At 49.4% G+C, this 21,247-nt stretch overlaps 1 protein-coding gene across 1 annotated transcript in view; it reads right to left on the bottom strand.

Moving 5' to 3' along the window:
* szt2 (SZT2 subunit of KICSTOR complex) overlaps positions 1-21,247 on the bottom strand; it is an 80,924-nt gene that overhangs the window by 43,060 nt on the left and 16,617 nt on the right. The window contains exons 23-47 of the mRNA XM_069193946.1: positions 20,494-20,600; positions 19,788-19,926; positions 19,224-19,478; positions 18,246-18,453; positions 17,516-17,563; positions 16,020-16,147; positions 14,522-14,774; positions 13,040-13,217; positions 12,783-12,875; positions 12,547-12,625; positions 11,214-11,495; positions 10,456-10,594; positions 10,039-10,155; positions 9,336-9,405; positions 8,613-8,798; positions 7,613-7,906; positions 6,932-7,268; positions 6,043-6,114; positions 5,749-5,887; positions 4,990-5,116; positions 4,727-4,847; positions 3,638-3,790; positions 3,145-3,247; positions 2,656-2,773; positions 1,575-1,686 (exon numbers count right to left, since the gene is read on the bottom strand). Coding sequence (XP_069050047.1) covers positions 1,575-1,686; positions 2,656-2,773; positions 3,145-3,247; positions 3,638-3,790; positions 4,727-4,847; positions 4,990-5,116; positions 5,749-5,887; positions 6,043-6,114; positions 6,932-7,268; positions 7,613-7,906; positions 8,613-8,798; positions 9,336-9,405; positions 10,039-10,155; positions 10,456-10,594; positions 11,214-11,495; positions 12,547-12,625; positions 12,783-12,875; positions 13,040-13,217; positions 14,522-14,774; positions 16,020-16,147; positions 17,516-17,563; positions 18,246-18,453; positions 19,224-19,478; positions 19,788-19,926; positions 20,494-20,600 — 3,858 coding nt within the window. The remainder of the gene's footprint in view (positions 1-1,574; positions 1,687-2,655; positions 2,774-3,144; positions 3,248-3,637; positions 3,791-4,726; positions 4,848-4,989; positions 5,117-5,748; positions 5,888-6,042; positions 6,115-6,931; positions 7,269-7,612; positions 7,907-8,612; positions 8,799-9,335; positions 9,406-10,038; positions 10,156-10,455; positions 10,595-11,213; positions 11,496-12,546; positions 12,626-12,782; positions 12,876-13,039; positions 13,218-14,521; positions 14,775-16,019; positions 16,148-17,515; positions 17,564-18,245; positions 18,454-19,223; positions 19,479-19,787; positions 19,927-20,493; positions 20,601-21,247) is intronic.

Raw genomic sequence — 21,247 nt, 5'->3', positions numbered from 1 at the left:
ATACGAACGTGCAAAGAATTATTGGTTAAAAAAGTGTCTTAGGAGAAATCCCCTTAATGTTTCTCCAAAAAGCTCACTTAAGAGAAAAAAAAACATATTGCAAAGACATCAAGACCACTAGTTGCACCAATGATAATCATCCCACATGTATCTGAGACAATGTGCTCTGTGGTGTCCTTTTAAGAGAAAATGTGGAATGATTAAAGCAATGGTTAATAATGCATAAAAATTAAGGAAAAAATTTAATCATTTGCCGAGTATGTAAGCAAGAAACTTCGCAATTTGCCAGGCAAGACCCAAACTTCTGACCTCAGATTATGCTCGCCTAGTATTAGGAGAGATGAAGACGGCTTTATGTGACGCGGTGTACAGTTTTAATATGCGAGACTGTTCTGCTCTGGTCTCAGAACAGACCAGCCACCGCCCACCCCCTCCAAGACACCCGGGCTTTACAATTGCAGAACCACGTTAGAGAAAAGACTGCATTCATGAGAATCAAGCTTTGAGCTTAAAGAAGAAATAATGCTGATAGACAAAGCAACACTGCCATCCAGGAGACTGAAAGCAGCACTGCACTGGTAAGTGTTTTACATAAGTATGCACTGCGCACAGCGCTTAAATGAATCAACTCAGGCTGAGTCTATTTCAGCTGCCACACATAAATCTGCTGGATAGGCCATTAGTGTCTGCAGATTTCACTCATGATAGAGACATACGAACGCGGAGCTGCAGAACTAGATCTTCTCTTCCTTCTCACCTTTATCACACCAGCACACACATTTCCCCCCAGCTGCGCCCCTCCTGCAGGTCACACACACACACACCCCCGCCACCGCCCCTGCAATCTGTCCTTCTGTCACGCAACACCCCTCGCTGCTTTCGGGTCGTTCCTCATCACTTCCCCGCCTCAAAACCCTGAGCAGTTCTCTCCCCACTTTAGACAACACACCTTGAAACGTGCAAAGCTAAAATAACAATAGAAATGAATCATAGCTGTTATACAATTTGTTATTCTTGCTTCTCAGCTCAATCCATCATTGCTAGCTCTCAACTTGCATTACCACAAACTGTCGTCAGGCTATTAGTATGCTGCAGATTGACTCACCTACAGTTTTTTTTTTATTGCAGTGGTACTTTCTCTAACCACGCTATTATATTTTTGTATTTTCCCCATGTCAAAATGTTCTATTAATCTTGACTGATTCAAAGTCCGAGAAATTGATCTTCTCTCCCGGTCTTCACAGCAGAGGTAATTTACACTACAGCATGAAAATGAGAGTTTCATTGAACGTGATTAGGCTTGGTTACGGTTCTTCAGCAGTACTGTAGTAAACTGGGGTTGCAGAAATTTCCAGTCTTTTTGGTTTTGTGCTGCACAATCTTAAGCGATCCAGCCCTAAACTCTAGACCTCATCTCCACTGTATGGTACCTGTAAGATACTTGGCTAACATACCTTGCTATATGTCAATTCAACAAGAATCTGTTTGTTTTTTTTAAAAAAGGAAATTGATATTTGTAAAAAATAATAAGTCCCCCAAGAGCAGACGGTCTGCCCTCCCACCCTCTTTCATACCCGCCTGCCCAACTCCATGGACCAGCAGCAGGATGTGCTTGTCGATCTGCCCCACAGGCCGCAAGCCCTCCACACCGCGGGTGGATATCTGCTCCAGGGAGGACCGGGAACCCTGAGCAGGAAGGACAGGGACATGTGCTTAAGACAACGAAGGGAATCAGCCATGCCTCTGCTCCAGGGCCTTGTGATTCCACTCCGATTCCCCGCACAGAGCGCAACTTGTTGAAGAATTGCAACCAAACTGTTGTCCGCTCACCGGAAGAACATGGACATTTCCATCAGCTGCTGAGCAGTGCCACACTGCACGCAGTGCCTGCCCAACAGTTACAGTACATACTAAACAACGCGATCCGAAAGTTGGGATTATGAGTAGCAGGATTGATAGGATGGCGATAGGATTATGAGCAGAGTGCTGGAACTAGCAAAGATCTCTGAACCTAAGGAGGATGCACACAAAACAGAATTTGCCATCCATTTTTTCACGACTTCCCAAAAACCAAGACAAGGGGTGTGATTTACATACAACGCTACAGGCGTGAGCCGCAAAACCTGAGAAACTGAACCAAGCGAATGGGTATAACATGCATTCATTTATGCCCAAAACATTACTAGATGGGTTCAGAGCATTCAGAATCCCTCTAAGCCTCTGGTTCGGGCTGTTATTTTAAGGACATTATTTCCATTCTCTTTTAAGGGAATGCCTTTATGGGACTTCCCATCATCACATGTAGCTCAATTGGTAATAAGTAGCTAGGATCTCATCCAGCGGTTTCCTGAAGAAGCCAGGTTATCTCATTCAACAACACAATGTCTCTTAAATACAAATAAATGTGTAGTTTGCATAGTTTTCCAAGGCATTCAAAGCCCTTTGTTTCTAATCTTCAATTAGAAGCATCAACCGATCATATTCAATGATACTTAAGTGATCGACAGCACTGGGCCAGTACCGCCAACGAAGGGCCTGACTGAACTCCTGCTCCAGGAAGGAAGGGCGAAATCTGCGCTGCTGTAACGCGCCCAGGTGACCGGCGAACCACCAACAGCCAACAACCGCCCCCGGCCCCCGGCCCCGCGGCGTTACCGAGAGATCCTCCGAGAAGATGGGCTCCTGGCTGCGGGAGAGAGCGACGGAGCGGGAGCAGAGGAGCGGGGCGCCGTCCAAGTCCGCAAACTTCCCGCTCTGGGGCGTCTCGGAAAGCCTGCGGGGAAGAGGACACGGGGAATAAGCCTGGACACCCGCTCCGGGCTCCGAGCGAGTGGGAACTGGGGCGGTTGCAGGACTGAGGGCCTGGGGTGGGGGCAGGGGTGGCGCGGGGTCACACACGAGGGCGGAGCCATACACGAGGGCGGAGCCACACACGAGGGCGGAGCCACACACGAGGGGCGGAGCCAAGAGTGAGGGCGGGGCCACACACGAGGGCGGGGCCAAGGTTGGGGGCGGGGCCACACACGAGGGCAGTCAAGAGCAAAGGCGAGGGCCACGGCAGGGGTGGGAGCGAGGGTGTCTGCTGGGCGGGAGCGAGGGCGGAATTCCGTCAGGCTCGCACGCCCCCCCCCGTGAGACACACACCTGAGGTAGAAGACGGATTTGGTGGAGCGCTCCTGGTACACAAACATGTTCTTCCTGTTGACGACGGAGAAGGCATTCAGCACGGAGCGCAGGGCCTGCATGGCTGTGGAGAGGCCGCACAAACACCGGATCACTCACAACGCAGGCGTGCGCAGGGCACACTCACACTCCAGCGCTGCGCCATCGCCAGCTCTCTTCCGGCGGTGCCGTGTAATAAGAGCCAACGACAGCGTAAGTGTTGCAAAAGGCGTCAAAATTAATTCCCTTTAAAAACTCTAAACGAATTTCTCTGAGAGAGGAAGATTAGTGCATCACGTTTCCCCGAGAGGGGTGGGGACTTTGTGAACGAGCCCTGCCCACAGGTGCTAACAAAGAATTTTTCAGTTTCTCTTGATGTCTTGGGCTAGCTGCCCTCTCCCCAGGACCTCCACCGGCTGCTGCCTGGCTCTCTCCTGCGTTTCTGCCTCCCCGGCCGAACAGCGGCATTGCGTACCTCTGGAAACTCCCATGTTCGGTCCCATCTTGAGGCGCGGATGAATGTAGATAATGGTGCTCCACACCACCTCGCAGGCGAAGTGTCCGGGGATGAACTGCATCGTGGCAGCCAAGTAGTCCCGTGTCTGGTAACTCTCATCCGCTGTATAATCTACCAGGCAGGGAAACACATGCAGAGCAGGAGAACGGTAAACCAATAAACCAATTCTTTTTATGAATCAACTCTGACTACTTATAATACACAGTTATTACTTTTCAGCTATCCCCAGCCTACACTTGGAATCAGATTCAATGAATCTGTAGAAACTCTGAAATTTAAGAATTTGCCTTTTACATACTGCAAATTAAAAAACACAATTGCTCTGAATCTATTACTAGGCTGTGAGCATTGCTAAAACTACTCTGCTGCTGCTAAGCTGCTAAGGGTTTGCCTGACAATTACCACACGCCACTGAGAGAAGCTGGTAAGGAGGAGAGAATCGGCAATTCAGCATCTGCTTTCACCGGGAAATTCAAAACCTCTGAAGAATTTCTCATAGCTTCATCTGAAAATCAGTCCCCTTTTCAGTCAGGACTACACCGACAACGCTCTAATTAGGTAAAAGTAATAATAAATATATTTATTTCAACTAGTTAATTCCAGTTAGAATACCAATGAGACAGCACCCACCCAGGTGACATGCAACAACCCACAATCCCCAGCAGATCAGGGGAAATGGGAACTACTTCACCAAGAGTTGGGAGGAGGCTTCGTTGAGGCCCGATTGTGCAAGACTAGAGTGGAGTTTAGCCTAGACACTGAGGTTAACACCTCCAATGTCATGAACAATCAGCTGTTTATGGAAGGATGGCGCCTTCTACACCGCCCCTGGTGATCGTTCTCCGGCTGCGATTTGGAAATGCAGGTCCGGGGGAAAGAGAGAGAGAGAGGGGGAAGAGAAGACCTTGCTGGTCCACCAGCACCATGCACAGAAACGAGCTCTTGCTTGGAGTTCACCCATCCCTGTACTGAGCACAGCGAACAGCGCTATTGCTGCAGCCAGCCACGGCAGTACAAGAGCCTACGCGCACGCGCGAGTCGACTTACCATCTGCGGCGGCTGCCCTCTGCCTGTACAGAGTCTCGTTCTTCCAGATATCCTCCTCGCTCTCCGCCACCAGCAGCGTGTTGCAGACGTGGCTGTCGTGGAGGTCTTGGAGGAGCAGCCGCTGTGGGAGAGACAGGAGGCGCCCGTGAAAGGGCCCCGGGGGAACCGCGCCAGAAAGTTCTCCGGGAAAACTCCGGGAGACCATGACACGAAAGGACTTGGCCAGGGCAGGGTTTGGAAGAAGGTCGCGCTTTCTGACTTACCTGATTGACGACACGACAGATCTCCCCTATCTTCCTCACAATCATCTGGTGCAGTTGTAGATATTCGGGCACCTCCTCGTCTTTCTCCCTCTTTTCCAGACTGCCCTCCTTCTCTACGTTGAGACTCCTGCAGGAGAGAGGGCACAGCGGAGACAACGCAGCTCAAACGGTGAGCAACAGAGTCCATCACATTCAGAGCACTGCGCTACATTCCAGCACGAACCGGACGCAGATGGCTGGATGAAGACAAATGGAGAAAGAATGCTGTGGCTGCATTTTAACAGTGTTAACAAAAGTCTGTGTTTTTAAAAATTAAAATACGGCCTTCAGAAAATGAGCTGAACGATGCATGTTCAGCACTGTTTTACATTTTATACCAAGAAGGCAACATAACATATGGCGCGACAGTTCTTCTAAGGCAATTTATAAGTATCTGTAACTATGACTTGACCATCTTATATAATGGAACAAGTAACAGGTTTATTCCGTGCTGAAAAGAGAAGAAAGAAAACACAATGTTTCGGCTGTGGAGCCTTCTTCTTCTCTTTTCAGCATGGAATAAACCTATTACTTGTTCCTTTGCAGCCTACGCATGCTGACACTGCTACCCACCTGAACTACCTTATATAAATGTACAACTGAACCATGTGCCTCTTTTCACAATGGTTTTAACACAAACGCTCTCAGAGCTGACTCACAGCTTTTGTTTAACAAACGGAAACCACGGACCGGGCCACCACCAGTGTGGCGCTACTGTACCGAGAATGGGAGTACACCTCCACCCTGTCCTGATGAATCTGCACTATCAGCCAGAAGTCCGGCATGAGGGGACACTGCGGGTCCAGCTCGCTCAGGGTGGCCCCTTCGCATTCCGAGTCACTGCTGCCTCCATCATACCCTGAACGGGAGGGAGAGAGAGCCCAGGACGTCACAGCACACTCCAGTCAGGGCCTGCAAACTAACCCTCGTTCCCCAGCGAAAACCCCCGGCACTTTCTGGAGAAGTTCAAGCCGTATGCTGCTGGTTGCAAGAGCAGGAAAAGGGATTCCTCACCCAGCATGTCGGAGTCCAGGCTGCCCTGACTGGAGACCACACTCTGCACTCGACTCGGTCTCAGCTTCCCACCTGCAGAGGACAGACAGCGCTTACAGGCAGCCCAGCTGATGGCCACCAGTTCTTACAACGACCCCACGCAAGGAAAGGTCACTGCATTGTTGAGAACGTAAAACGAGAGGCAGCCCAGGCTGGTGATGCTCTAAGAGTCTTAACCTGCGGCATGATGATGCCTGCTTTCAGTCGCCTGGCTGTTGTTCTGGAGGAAGGCCAGAGGCACAGCCTTCCAGCTTTGCCCAGACCGCTGCTGTTGACACAGTTGTCATCTGTTTGACAACATCTGCTGACATTTAAGATGCAGTCTAAAGAAATCCCACCAAGAACATGAACAGATTGTCAACTACATGTTGGCTCCTGCTAAAACTGTCTCCCCAGGGCGAGGGAGGTGTTCCAGTGAATTTTCTAATAAGGGACACACAAATTCTGTCAGAAAATGGCAGAATATTTAGAGGACTAAAAAAAAGACTTAAGGCTTTTACTGCATTTGTGGGTTTGCATTTGCATTAGAGTTTTAGCATGTACAACACACCGAATTGCGTGCATTCCTTAATATTTTGCTCCCCCCACTGTACGCAGGTTCTCTGATCAATTTGATTAAAATAAAACAGTTTTGCTGGTTAACGGAAAAGTGTGACGAATCCATCCCTAATCGTAAAACGGTTGCCATACTGCTGCTAAAATTCCAACACTTTTTCGGGATCTTCCTAGCTGTGTGCCTGAACCAAATTCCACGGGCAGAAAATAAGAAAGAAAGCCCAGCGGAACGCTTGCGTGTCTGGGTCAGGGGGAAGCCCCCCGTCCCCAAGAGCAGGAAGGGGCAGACACTCACTGTGGGTGGCAGACTGCACAGATTCGGCCAGGCTCACTCCGGAGGGAGTCTTGGGGGGCGAGGTGTGATCGGAGGACCTGTCCGTGCTGTTGCTAGGCTGCAGGTACGGGGTGCTGGGGGGGGCAGGCTCGGGCCTTAAAGCAGGGGCTGCGCTTAGCTCTTTCCCCGCAGTGCTGCCCTGCGAGCTCTGGGCTCCCACACTCCTCTCCTCCTTGTCCTCTCGGAGGGGGGCAGGGGTGCCGTCCAGCGGGCCAGCCATGCTGTTCTCAGGGGGCTCGTACACAGGCTCCCTCGCCGGCTCTGCGCCGCCCGCGGGAGACTTCTCCTCCGCCGAAACCTGGGAAAACAACCCAATCCCATCACTGCCATGACAGAGAGACTGGTTCAGAAAAAAACCTCAAATAAACCCTCTATTGAACAAAATGAACACCACCAAAAAGAAAACTGACATCTTCTTAACTTTCAACTTTTTATCTGAAACATTTGCATTTCAAGTGGAACACTTCTCTGATGCATGACATTGTTTTATAGATTCTAGTCACGTTTAGTGACCGTTCCGAACAGTTTTCTGTAAATAAGATGTACTGCTAGTACAGTACAATAGTGTCCCATTAACTGTTCTTGAACACAGAAATACAGGTCGCCCCCTGTGCACAGGCAATGCCAACCTCACTGGCTCACCCCTGAGTTCTGCTCTCGCCTCTCCGCCTCCTTTTCGTTCTCCAATCCCCTGCCTGCTGCGCTCTGATTGGCTTGTAAGGACCTTGCTTCCGCCCGGTCTCCGCAGTGATTGGCCGGCGGGGAGGACCTGTCCGCCTCCACCGCCTGCCCCTCAGCCACGCTGGCTCTGGGCTCGGAGAGCTTCCTGCTGGCGGCCTGCAGCCTCTGAGCGTGCAGACGGCTCACCGACACGTAGTAGAAGTTGGCCAGCTCCCCGTTCAGCAGGTAGCCCGAGAGGGACATCCTCCGGAACTCCTGTCAGGAGAAGAGGCTTTGCTTTCAGAGCGGAAACCGAGTCCATCTTGATAATTCTTCAATTTTGCCAAAGCATGGAACTAATTTCAATTTCTTTTGAAAGACACGTAAGAAAAATGTATGCATATAAAAAAAGGGGGTTGTCGGAACTAGAGTCAAGAGCAGGAATGAAGACGGTATTCAACAGGGAGCTTTGAGCCTTTGGCAAAGCAAAAGAGGGTTTCCCATATTTTGGGAATTGCATTAGCTGTGGGGAAAAAAAGAGTGGGAGACGCACATGCATTTATACAGAAGTGAAAGGGCAAGTTTGATGGGTGATGGTCTAACAGTTCAGAAAAATCTATTTGTTGAACTGTCATCTGGGTAATGTGTCCTCTCTCTCAGGTCTTCAAATAATTCATTTCTTACAATGTATGCCAACAGGCAATTAACAGATATTTGATCAGATCCATCCCCCTGTCCCCTTTGTGCAAGCTGACCTACAAGAATCTTCGTAAAGAGTATTTCGATCGCTGTAGGAAAGATCTCTGCTGGAGTAAAAGTCTCTTGTTTATTCCTGGATTGAGATCGCACTTTTGAATTCGCGCCGTGCAGGTTTTGGTAGCTCGGATGTGTAAAGAAAACCATCGCGGCGGTTTGTCTGCAATGTCAAGGTGTTACAGCAGAGCTCCCGGGGGGCCCAGCCTCTGCATTCAGATCCACCTACCTCCTTGAACTTCTCCAGCGACTGCTCGGGGCCGAAGACGAACTGCAGGGGCACGACCTCGCAGTGGCACTGCGGGCGACCTCGCGATCGGTACACATGGTCTGCCACCTTCTGCAGCGTGGGTGCGCTGATCACCTTGGAGTGGCGCAGAGCGGAGACTATTTCATCTTCCAGCAGCCAGCGGATCTGAGTGAGAGAGAGAGAGAGAGAGAGAGCGAGAGAGAGGACAAGCAGACTTTTATCACACTTCTGTCACTGCAAAGGTCTCCTTTTCTCAGCAGGAGCCTAGCAGAGGGAAAAGTGCTTTGTTTTTTTTAAGCAGGAACTGCACTGATAAACAAAGAACTGAACTCACTGTAGGTTTCCATTTATACACCCCATCAGGCACCTGTTTAATATTAACCAGACCTCCGCGGAAGTGAAACAGTACAGCAGGAGGAGTGTCCTTCATTCTTTCTTGGAGCCCAAATCTCCATAAACAAAATACATAATCCATAGGAATTCTCGACATCATGCTGCATTTTGAGAACTGCTAAGTAAAAAAAAATCATTTCTACAGAAGAAACATGGGAATTACAACAATCTGGAACCTCATGATGAACTATGTTTCCACCTCCCACCGTTAAAGAGTACTTTGCCAATTAAATACTGGAACAACAGGTTTGGCCATTTTAAAAGGCTCTATGCATCCTGTGTGACTCAGGGGGAAAAGCATTCCCTCACCTCATCCATGGTGGCCAGCACTGCCTGCTTATGAGGGACGGGCAGTTTGGACAGAGGATCTCCCGAAAGCCTACAGAGGAAGCAGAAGATAATTGCTTTCTTACAGCTTGCCATCCCTAGCCACTCAACGCTAAGACCATGATCGTGACCATTTCCCAACAGCAAATATCTGTCCAGGGATAGGGGGTATAGGCAAAACTGATCTTCTCTCTTCTAATGACACTTAATCCTCTTCCTTGCTTCACATTACCAAAAGGAACAGCAAACCTTGGGCCAGGAAGTAGATTAATACTGGACTGTTGCACGATTGGTGGTGGACATTCTGTATTGGCGGCCTTCTAGTGCATCCTAAAGGAACTCTTTCTTTAGCATCCCGTCAAAGCTGCTCTCAGCCTGGAGCTATTCTAACAGACCTCCATGTCCTCCCTCTGCACTGCCCTCATTCCACATGCACACTCTTCTTCTGGCCCCTCCCTCCCTCAAGCCCCTCCCACTGGCACCACCCTCCAGGGAGCCCCTCCCACTGGCCCAGGCCTCCAGGGAGCCCCTCCCACTGGCCCCGCCCTCTAGGGAGCCCCTCCCATCATACCCTCTCTCCAGGGAGACTCCTCCCCCCACAGAGAGTCCCTCCCTCCAGAGAGCCACTCCCTCCAGTCCCTAAATAGCCCCTCCTCCCCCGTCTTCCCCCCGCAACTATACTGACCCGTCCTCGCCAGCCCCGCGCAGGCCGTCCAGGTCCCGCATGAGCTCGTCATCGGAGCGGTAGGAGGAGGGCTGGCCGGGGGAGCGGTTCAGCGACACGCTGCTCTCGGAGGTGTATCTGAAACGCAGAGCAGGAAAGGGAACGCTAATGCTAAGACACCGAGAGAGAGAGAGAGAAAGATAATACAAGGACACAAACCTGCAAACACAAGGAAGCAAACTTTGTGTTGCTTCCCATTGTGGATTAATTTTATTACTGTCAAGTCTCACTATAGGGCTGAATATCCCTGCAACTGCTTTAGGGGCTTGTTAAAATCTTAAATGAGATAAATTGGGCTCCTGTACTGCTCTGGCTGATGGTGCAGAGGACACCGCCCAGCGTACCTCTCTCTGCTCGGCCCTGGAGCCGGAGCCTCACCTGTTGTGATGCATGTCTGCGGCCATGACCTCGATCTCCAGGGGCAGCGTCAGCACAAAGATGTCAAGGGTGACAGACAGGTCGTTCAAATCCACCGACTGAAGGGACTCGGAGTTCTCCAGGCACGTAATCACCTCCCCTACAGCACAAACAGAACCTGTTGAACACCACAATAGACACCTTCCCCCCGCAGAGAAACAACAGGCAGACATACCAATTAGCCAGCGAGTAAAAACTGCCTTTTTGCACATCTACTATTCAGTTTCATAAAGGTGAATGCTTAATGGCAGGCAAAAATGATTCATATAAATTGTTAACTCCAGAAACACCATCTTGCACTAAAAACACCACCTTGAAATGTAAAACCACAGAAAATAACTGCACCTCAAAGAGATTTTTGACCGTGAAACATCAAAGATCAAGAACTTAAGAGAGGTTACAAAAGAAAGGAGGCCAGTCAGCTCATCTGACCCATGGGGTAGCTAGCCACTTCTTGAAGGAGCAGGAGGAGGTGAAAGTATCACCTTCAGCCACACGTCTGGGTAAAAAAGCTGTTCTAAAAATGCACCGATCTTGGCTTTTGGGTGGATTCGAAAGCAAAATAAGTCACAGCAGAAGTCACTTTATTACTAAAACTACCATCTGGTCTGAAATGCTGCACCGGATCCAAGGAAAATATTTTTTTTCCTTGTTTCCAGGTGGTCTAGTAAGCAGGCGGGCTCAATGGAAAACCCAAAGGCCTGCAGCACGCGTCTCACCCAGGCAGGTCGGCAGGGTCTGGATGGGCACGGAGCCGTGCCAGTTCTTGACGCTGATGGAGCAGGTGAGGTGCACAAACAGGGGGGGCATCTCCCGCTGCGGCGCCTCCGGCTCCAGCAGAGAACCCCCCTCCAGGATGCTGAAGGAGTCCTCGTCCTGGTTGACGGTGTTGGAGTCGGAGAGGGAGTCGTTGTCGGGGAGCCCCCCGTCCGGCCGCTCCCGGTACTCCACCTCCAGGTCGGTGTCGCTCTCCGTGACGATGCAGCACCCCGACACGTTCTCTTCAAGCACGCACAGAGGGGAGACCACAGTGAACAGGGGCAAGGAGCCGCACAATCTCTTCGGGGCAAAGACGGCAGGTTGGTTCAAAATGTCCCTGCCCCCTCCCCCCCATTACAGACACATATGAGAGATACCCATGCTAACATGCAACATAACATTTAATAACAATATTGAATACATAAATTCTGATATATAAAAGGCAGTTGCATATAAAGTAATTTATATTTTAAGGTGGACTGCAGGCCGGATTGCAAACCTTATGGAATGCACAAGGTGGCTCTATTCTGCGAGACTTTAAACCCATTTGCAAAATTCAACATCACTTCTCTACTGCTATGCTCAGACTTGGCCTCAGAAGAATGACAAAGATCACAGAGATTACTCCCATGGGGTGATGCAGCCTCTCCTTCACTCCCCATCCTCCAGCTACCCTCTCTCAAGCTCCCTGGAATAAAGTCTCACAGCAGCGACAGAATTACCGGACCAAGAGGGCTTGATAAATCAGGAGAGCGCTATCACTCCTGCCCCCTGGCATCACAGATCTGAGCAGCAGAGAGTTCCATGTAAACAAAATCAGGACAGGAAAATATCCAGGGATCTCCGGGGAGGGAATGCAGTGTTTCCCAACACAGTCCCGCCATCTTTGTAGCCTCAGGGAGGCCAGCTACCCAGATCCACTCAGAAGCCATGAGAGGCCCAGGCTGGAGTTATTATTGAACAATAGTACCCGGTGAGAGTGAGCAACATCCTTGTGCAGAGCAATGGATGAAGAAAGGAGAATATTTCTCACATTGCAGGGCACGACTTAAAACACAAGGCTACATGTGTAAAGCATACTTCGGTGCAGAGGAAGCTGCTGCACGAGCAGAATAATCAAAACCAGCACACATCCTATAGTGACATCTGAGAGACTACTGCTGCATTATGCAAAACTTGTAACAAACTTGTCAATTCAACAGTCACCTCTGTGCAATGCCTGCCCAGACCTGGCCTTGTAAGAATGACAAAGATCAGAAGATTATTCCCACGGGGTGATGCAGCACCACTCACCATCCTCTGTGGCTAGCTCCGCCTCCGACACCTCGATCTCCTCGCTCAGTCTTCTTTCCTCGCCGCGACCCGGCTCCTCCTGGGACAAGCGCAGACAGAAATGTCAGCTGGGCTTCCGACTGCTAGCCCTGTTGAGCAAGCTATCCAAGCTGTGCTCATGAGTCCCCTGGATTGGTCCTCCCAGCCTGCCGCCTGATGAGCAGATGAAACCCTTTCTCTCCTTCTTTCAGACTCACCTCTTTCTTAGCAGAGGGTGGGCAGTAAAAAAAATAGTGAGGGTTGGAGGGCACTGCCTTGAAGTACTGTGCGCCTATTTCCACAAATTTGTCCTGAAAAAGAGCGGGAAAAAAATCAATCTTGCGTTGCCTTTAAGAGTTTTAACGAGTAGAAGTCTAACTTTCTCAGCTGGCTCACAGAACAGACACGTGCACTTCACGACGGCGCAGACGCAGGCAAGTCAGTACTCTCGTCTATAGGAGCTGCCGGTCTTTACCTGGATAATCCTATGCAGGTCGGGATAAACCTCGCATTTTTGCTGCGTCTGTAAAAGCGACAGAGGGAATTCTGGGTAGGCCTTGCGAGGCCTGGGTTCTTCGGGGGAGAGAGGGGAAGCAGGGGCTGAGGGCTTCGCTCGAGACTCCGCTGCTTCGCTGGCCTCTTCCGTCTCCACACTGCCAAGGCAAACCAAGAGAGTGTCTGTTGCCCTGCTCCGGCAATGAAGGAAAACAAAGTCAAGGTTCTCACTTCAAAAACCGCTGACAGCTGCCTCCATGAAAAAGAAAAGAAAAAAACGCTCTGCTCACGTCTGCTACAAACATTCTCTCAAGGACTGTAGCTGAGCCTTTGGATACAACACAAAACAGCAGATAAATCCAAAGGTTGCTTCTATCTTACTGATTGCAACAATAACTTCATTTTCCATGCCGCTATTTCAAGCAGTGAGTCATATCGATCAACTGGCAAGGCCAGATAGCACATGCTTTTCATGTCTGCTGAAAAGACTGCAGCAAATGTCACAGCTGACGTCTGGCCAAGGGTTCGCACTTTCTGTGGCAGATAAAACACTCTTTTGTGGTGCTGAACAGAAGTGAGAGGATATAAGCCTTGGTTACTTCTCTCATCCCTCAATAAACCCAAATCTCCAAAATCATATTTCTCCTTTGTCATCAATGGTGAAACGTGTGACAAAAAGGAAAAAAGAAACCCAGCTTTCTAAATCTCGGAAAAACAACCCAGAGCTCCTCAGCTAGGCTAAAGAGTGACTCTTTTTAAACTGAGAAAGAACCCCACCATCCACACCCTTTTCTCATGCACAGCTTGCAATTTACTGATGTGCAATGCACAACAAGAGTAATTCCTAAAGAAGATGGATGTTGTTTGGGCATTCCTCAGGGAAACAGAAGACAAAGGGGTTTTTCTTCTGATAAGTGTCAGGTTTTGATGTACTGTTCCATTTAATCAGCAATTTGCGAGAAGAGACAATTCAGGAGAGCAGTGTTTCTTCGCAATGAAATGAAGTCTATTAACACACCACAGATGAGAGAAGCAAAGGGCTTTCTCAGGACTGCCTTCTGGTTTTCAATAAATACACCGAACTACTGCTCTTCAGACAGCAAGAGATTAAACTAAGGCAGGGTAACTTTTCATCTCACTTCAATCCAGACTGAAGGTAACTGCATGGAGGTTTTCCTGGACACCAAGATTTCACCACCTGAAACAAATGTAAGCGCTGAATTCCCACTCCTGCCCCAGTCAGAAGAGCGTCCAGCTGAGGAAGGAGGAGGAAACTTGGCAGAGATGGAAGTCAAGTACGTGATCTCCTGTCACAGCCCAAAAAACATGTTGAGCCTTTATAATCATCATCATCATCATCATGTTCCAGTTCACGTGCATGAAGGGCTTTTAATTGCGATTTCAGTGCTGCCAAAGCAATTCATCAGTCGTGCCAGTCAAGCTCACTGAATCTGAGCTGTACCTGGAGCTGGACAGGAGAGCCCCCTTCTCCGTGGCCCCCTCTTCCTCCACGTCCGTGGCGCCGATGGTGAAGGTGGCAGGGGGGCAGCCGCCCGGCCGGTCGCAGCGCTCGCGGAACGCCCGGATGTGGCCGCAGAGGGTCTGCAGGAAGGAGGTGATGTCGATCTCCTGCAGGGACTCCTCGCAGTAGTCCATCGCCGTCAGCACGTCCTGAGAGCAGACCCCGTGCGACTGCTGCAGGCTGTGGTACACTCCTGAGGCAGGATGGGAAATGCTCGAGCACGATGCATCAAGTGCCGGGGCACACTGAACATGCTTCTCCCCGTGAGGGGACTTGCAGTATCATGGTGCACTGGGTTGAACACAGCATACCTGAATATTCCCAGAAGGGAAGGCCGTGTCCCAGCACAATGTTGTGTCGCACACAGCATCCGTTTGTAGCTCAAACTAATCTTTTGTTTACGATGCTGCTGCACTTAGGTTTTGGGGTTACTGTATAACAGTACTTAGGTGCTGTTCCCTGCAGACGTCTGCGAAACCTGTCTGCCTCAGTCCCTGGTTTGCGGCGGTGTAACGCGCAACAAAGTTAAATCATGCCACCAGGTGAAGAAAGGAAATCACTACCTTCTGTCCTAAAAGTTTGCATAAAACTAAACCACAAGACTAACAGCTAAACACTGGGGAAAACATATCTTAAAACTTAGCACATCTGCGTACAAGAACAAAATAAGTATGAATATGAATCTGTCAACCTGTCATATCATCCTTATTTACTCTGCACGATTGTCTTATTTATCTTTGAAATTACATTTACAGATGTCAGTGCCAAAAACATAAATGGAATCCTGCAAGTAGCACATCAAAAGGCTGACAGCTCTAATCAATTTCCCCACTCGGAGAAAAGATCTATCACAGGAGAAACTGTCGAGTGCCAATATGATCTGTGTGGACAACATTATTTTAAGACCAAAATATGTCCCAGAGTTATAGACTGGAAAGTGAATTGTAACTGGATTTCTACAGGATGGAAACAATTTCTAGAGAACTGCTAATGACTGCCAGTCAGCATCTGCTTCATCATACAATCCTTACCAGAAGTTCTGCCTGGGAGAGCAGAATCTGTAATTACTCTCTGAAACTAAACTTAAATAAAAACTTAAACACCTCTGGCATATTGCTAGGAGGCCCTTCATTTCCACTTTATAAAAAAAGAATCCAAAGGCAAGTTCTCGAGAGTGCCTATCCAATGCATGTCTGTACAATACTCAAAAGAAAACGTAACCCCGATCCCGATACGTCATAAATTCGATCAATGAGGAGGCAGGATCCGCTGTCGGCTCGACATCACACCTCTACATGCCAACAGGTCCAGCTTTTCACTGGCAGGAGGTAATTACAGAGCCCACACACCAGTTAATACAAGACCTCACTGCTCTGACGTGTGGATTCTGCCCCCAGCCAAGCCAAACTGCATTACTATGCACAGATGAGGACTGTACCTTTGACATAGCTCTGGTGATAGTGCTCCTGCAGCAGGCTGCAGAAATTAGCCAGCTCCTTCTGCTTGAGGGGGTGGGCCCTGAGGTCCGTCCAGGAAGAGCTGCTCGTCCGCTCCTGAGAGCAGGATCTGCAGGCACACAAGACACGCCACAGTACAGCAGCTGCCCCCGCCAAGCGGCTTCTGCCGTTAGCGCTGCAAAGCGTTCACAAGCTGGGTGCATCAACAACGCGCAGACCGAAGCTAGAAGACCTCAAAGCAAGCTAGGTTAGTTCATTTTTTAAAAGAAATAGTACACAAGACGACGTTTTCCTCCCTCAACAGTGCACCATTTTCAACGGTGGGGGGGGGGGGGATTGATCATTTGTAGATCAAACTAATCGCTTGGGGACTGTAAAATAATGTAGCAAACATTTTAAAACCTGTCAGCACACTTTGCCATTGCTTCCTCTAGTAGCTCTCACCTGTCTCCTTTCCTTTCCTGTCTCGAACTGCAATGCCAATGGGAACATGCTGTGCCTGATGCTCAACACTTTCCCCTCTGTCTAAGCAGCCAGGGCCAGACTGGGAGCAGGTGGCAGCAAGTTTGCATCTGAGCTTCCTGACCCACTGAATCGGTGGCAACACGCCAAGCGATCACTTCTATTAAATTACTATAAACCAGGTTTGACCCGCTGTTTGCTTCAAAACAAGCTCCTGAGGGAGAACACAGTGGAGGTGTTTATATGGCGTTATCAGATGAGTCAAATGTAGGTGCCTTTTTTTGTAAGAAACACAAAACAGTAAATCAAAGACAGATAAGCAGTACAACAGAAAGAATCCCCAGTGAAATTAATGCCGTCCTAAAAATAGTTCCTAAGTGACTCCGTTACCATGGTAAAAGGCTGAAGAAGTGCTTAGGAGATGCCATGTCTTCAGATCAGAAGCAAGATTAACAGTTCCTAACCTTCCAAGCAGAAACCCAGCTGAGGCAGAGGCGCAGGTGCTTTGAAAGGCACTGGGACTGTAAGGAATTTCGATCAACTTTTTAAAGAGACTCAAAATCACGCCAAGCCCCCAAGGAAAAGCAACTGCTTTTTTTTTTTTTTTTTTTTTTTGGGGTGCTTCGCATCTTTTTGAGTAATGTTTTAGAGTGAAACCATACCCCGACAGTACGGGACCACATATGCTCCCCGAATGAAGCAGGTGATAATTTACAGTTCGGACTACGATCCACACAAATCGCGGCCACCAGGCAAGAAAGTGGGCATGAAGGGGGTGTGTACCTCACCTCCTTATCTCTTCTGTTACCGTGCAGTCTCCGAGATTCAAAGCACCCTCCTAGTCCCAGAGCAGGATGCCCCCTCCATCCCAATCCCAAAGCAGGATATCCCCCCCATCCCATCCCAGTCCCTATCGCTGGACAACCCCACCCCCCCCCCCATCTGGGTCCCTGGTTCTGGGCCCATTCTAAAAGGAGCAGGGTGAAGGGCAGCAGGAAGCCGCACGCTGCGCTACCTGAACTTCATCTGCTGATACAACTCCCAGGAATCTGCGTCTTGAGGTCTATTCTCATCCAAAAACAAAGAATCAGAATAAAAAGCATTAGTGCTGTTTCTGGATTTGTTCGGTACATTTTTAACAATCCTGTGATAACAACGAGGCAACCTCCAGACGCTCGTCCGAGGTTACTGCCAACAAGTAAAGAGTGGCGGGGGGGGGAAGTCCAAGTCAACACGTTAGAAGTGACGCTACTGACTGCTAACTCTAGCATGAGGGGGTTTTGTTGTTCAAATTGTACATTTTAATAAAGACATGCTTTCAGAAAAAGGAGATTTGTTTTTGGGGGAGGGCCTTATAAAACAAAACACTGGTACCATGAGCCACGCGGAGTATACAAAGAGAATCTGATACCAGGGGGTCAAGAAAAAAAACTACCATATAATCCACATTAAAACAGGTAACAGGAAGATAATTACATGTGCAGCAGGTGCCCCAAACAAAACAATTAAAACGCAAAACATTATGCATAAAAAAAAACTAACTGCTCTGTACTTTTGGCTAACCCACTGCACACTGTGGGTCTGTGTCTGTTGCCTGTCGTGCTTTAAATATCTCAAGGTTCTCTTGGACGCAGTCAACGTCTAGGTATTTTGGAAGCTTTCAATAAAAACTGCTTATATATATACACACACACACCATCTACCCTACAGGCACCACATCCCTCTCGGTCCACAGCGTTGAGTACCTGAAAAAAATGTCCCGTGGCTGTCTGTCCTGCTGGGGGTGGACCAGCTGCTCCCTCAGGGTCTCCAGGGAGCAGTTATAGACGTACACAGGACAGCGAGGCCGTCCGAGGTCGCTGGTGCTCTGCTGGGAGGCCTGCCTGCTGAACGTGATGCGACAATCGCTCTTCTGAGGCTCGGCAAACTGCACGCCCTCCCGCTCCTCTCCGCCTGCAGGCCCGAGCAAACAACAGCCAAGAACGTATCCGTTGAGCGAAAGCTGTTGCGTTCCGACTACACTGCACGTCTCAGCCCGAGGTATCAGTGCAGTACATGTTGGGTTTGTTTGGAAAAAAAAGTAAGCCTGCATTTGATGACAGCCATAGCTTTAAAACAGCTATTTAACAGAATTACAGATGGGGACCTGCCACCTGTGGCTAATAGGTAAAAAAAAAAACAGTTCCTACTATATGTGTTATTTTTAAAAAGAGCATAGACCAGTTTGACTTGTCTCCATGAAACAGATTTTTTGAGTGATAAAGAAAGGCTGTGTGTAGCAGCTCACACTTGACGTCAAATACGGTGCATCACTCAGTAACCACAGAGCAGCAGGGGGAGCCAGAGGGGCTCACGGCGATCTTTATAACCTTTAAAACAAAAACTAATCAATGCTGCGTTTGTCCTCATTTGTCCTCATCCCACTACATCAGTTTAAATATCTCCCAGCACTGCGCACATGCACTTTATTTTTAAAACCCAGGAGCAAATTCATCCTTTCTTCATAATCCCACCTTGTAAGGAGTTTCAACGGAGATCAAGCAGCAAAAAAAAAAAAACAGAAAAAGAAGCATATGTGCTCCCTGAGGAAGGGTCTTCAGCTTGCCAGCTCTAAAGCAGAACCAGCGCTCAGACCTGCACGCGGCCACACGTGCGGAGTTCCCCATCCCCCCAGGAGCCGGCTCCCTCCCTGCAGGAATCCTCAGGGGGGTGGCGCTCGCTACCTGCGCCTGCTGCTCCGTTCTCCTCCTTCCTTCTGCAGGCCCGGTCCTCGGGCTCCGGCGGCGTCCAGCTCCTGCGGCCGCTCTCCGAGGCTGGGGACCACAGCCCGGGGCCAGGAGGCACTGTGGACGGGCCGCCCCCCGGCTCGGGGCCCTGCTCCGGCCTCTCCGGCCCGCTCGGCGGCGCCTCGTCCTCCTCCCGCGCGCCGCCCCCCGGAGGGTCCTTCTCCGCGGCCGAGCCCATCAGGATCTGCAGGTCTGCAAAGGGGGCGGAGAAGAGTCCACCACTAGGAAACTTCCTTTCGGGAGATTGGCACAGCCAGGCCGGCAGCGTGATGCTTTCTGCGCTGCGACAGGCTTCAAGCAGATTCAGCCAGAGGTAAATCAGAAAGATTAACAAACAGGAGCACTCAGAATCCCCTAAACATTCCTCTCCAAATGGCTGACTGAAGAAATCATCCATTACCCGGCCAAAGAATCTGGAAGGAAGCAAAACTGAGGTGAGAAAGACAAGCGTCTCTTGTCTTCCCACTGACCCGGGGAAGACTCTCAGGAACCCAACTCTACCTGTGAAGGTGGCCGGGACGAAGGTGAGGAAGATCTGCTGGGAGCTGACATGCTTTGCGTAGCATTTCCACTGCGGTATCGGGGTCTCGTTTTCCACATGGAGGGGCTCCTCGTCTGCCAGCTCTGCATTGCCCAGACTCTGTAACCACGAAACTTGTGATGAACAGCGCTACAACCCTACACATGGCACACAAACCCATGACTCACTGCATTTAGATGCAAGCAGCAGGGTTATAGCTACAGTGGAAATACTGACTATTCTTCACAGGTATTTAATGTCATGTGAACAGGGCATTCAGCATGCGTCTGGTGGTGTCCCGTACAGCGGTGGTGCAAATATGGAACCTGTCTCTAGTCCTTTTAATTAGGTTTCTGCTAGAAAACTAAATCAAATGGACACCATGTCAAGTACACCCATTTATGAAAGTTTTGTGCACTCTTTACCATCAGTATCCAGTACACACTCAGCTTGGAAACCTAGTATTTGATATTTAATTTATTTTTAAGCACAGTCAGTACAAAACAGGGTGACCTCTTACTTCCTTCAAAGGCTCATTGCCGTTTTTGGAGAGCTTACAAAATAAAGAGTGCACGTGAATTAGGAGGACATCCGCGGGGACGAGTGGACTGACAGATCAGCAAGCCGCAGAGGGGCTTGAGTAACGGGGCAGAGCTCAGCAGGGAGAGGGACGGCAGTGAGGCTCACCTGCAGAGTGCTGGTGGAGCCCGTCACCTCCTTGCTGCTCCCAACGGTGTGGAAAGACATCGTGGTGTCCTGCCGCTCCAGAGGCCTCTCCGCCTTCAAGCAGTCCTCTAGAGGAAAAAAAAAAAGAAAGACGGTTTGCAAAAACGACGCAGGGAAGTCCCTTGCTTCCTTCCTTTAACTGCCAGGGAAGCCTTCAGGGAGCAGAACGATGATGATGATGTTGATGACAAACTTTATTTTACATAGCTCCTTTAAAAGCAGCTTCTCAAGGCACCTTACAGCAAAGTAAAAAAAAACATCAACCTCAAAAACAATGACAACGCCGGTGCTGGATGATCGCGATTTTGCCACTGGAATTGCCGCTGCGGCTGGCTTAAAACAACACCACCAAGAATCCTCCAAAGCTCTTTTATTTTCTTTAATAAAGTTGTTTAAGTGTCCATACCGCAGATACTGCCTGGTCATATAACGCTCATTGCACACACGGTCTTTTCCAGTCTCAAACTGTCACCAAATGAACGGAACATTTCTATAATGAGTGCGGCTTTAGTTCGGTCTTTTTTTTTTTGAATGTCCGTGAAATCCGATTTCTTTTTTAAACGTTTTGAGGGAAGGTTTGTGAGAACCTGTAAATCACGACAAACGTATTAACTGGACGGTGAGATGTATTAAGAGATGACTGTATCCAAGCGGCAGTGTGGGCTCTGGACTCCTCACTGGAAGGCTGTGGACTGAAAACCTAGGTGTGGGCACT

Source organism: Lepisosteus oculatus, chromosome 9 (genome assembly GCF_040954835.1).
Source record: "Lepisosteus oculatus isolate fLepOcu1 chromosome 9, fLepOcu1.hap2, whole genome shotgun sequence".
NCBI classification, from domain to species: Eukaryota; Metazoa; Chordata; class Actinopteri; order Semionotiformes; family Lepisosteidae; genus Lepisosteus; species Lepisosteus oculatus.
This window is presented reverse-complemented; position numbering and strand designations above follow the sequence as displayed.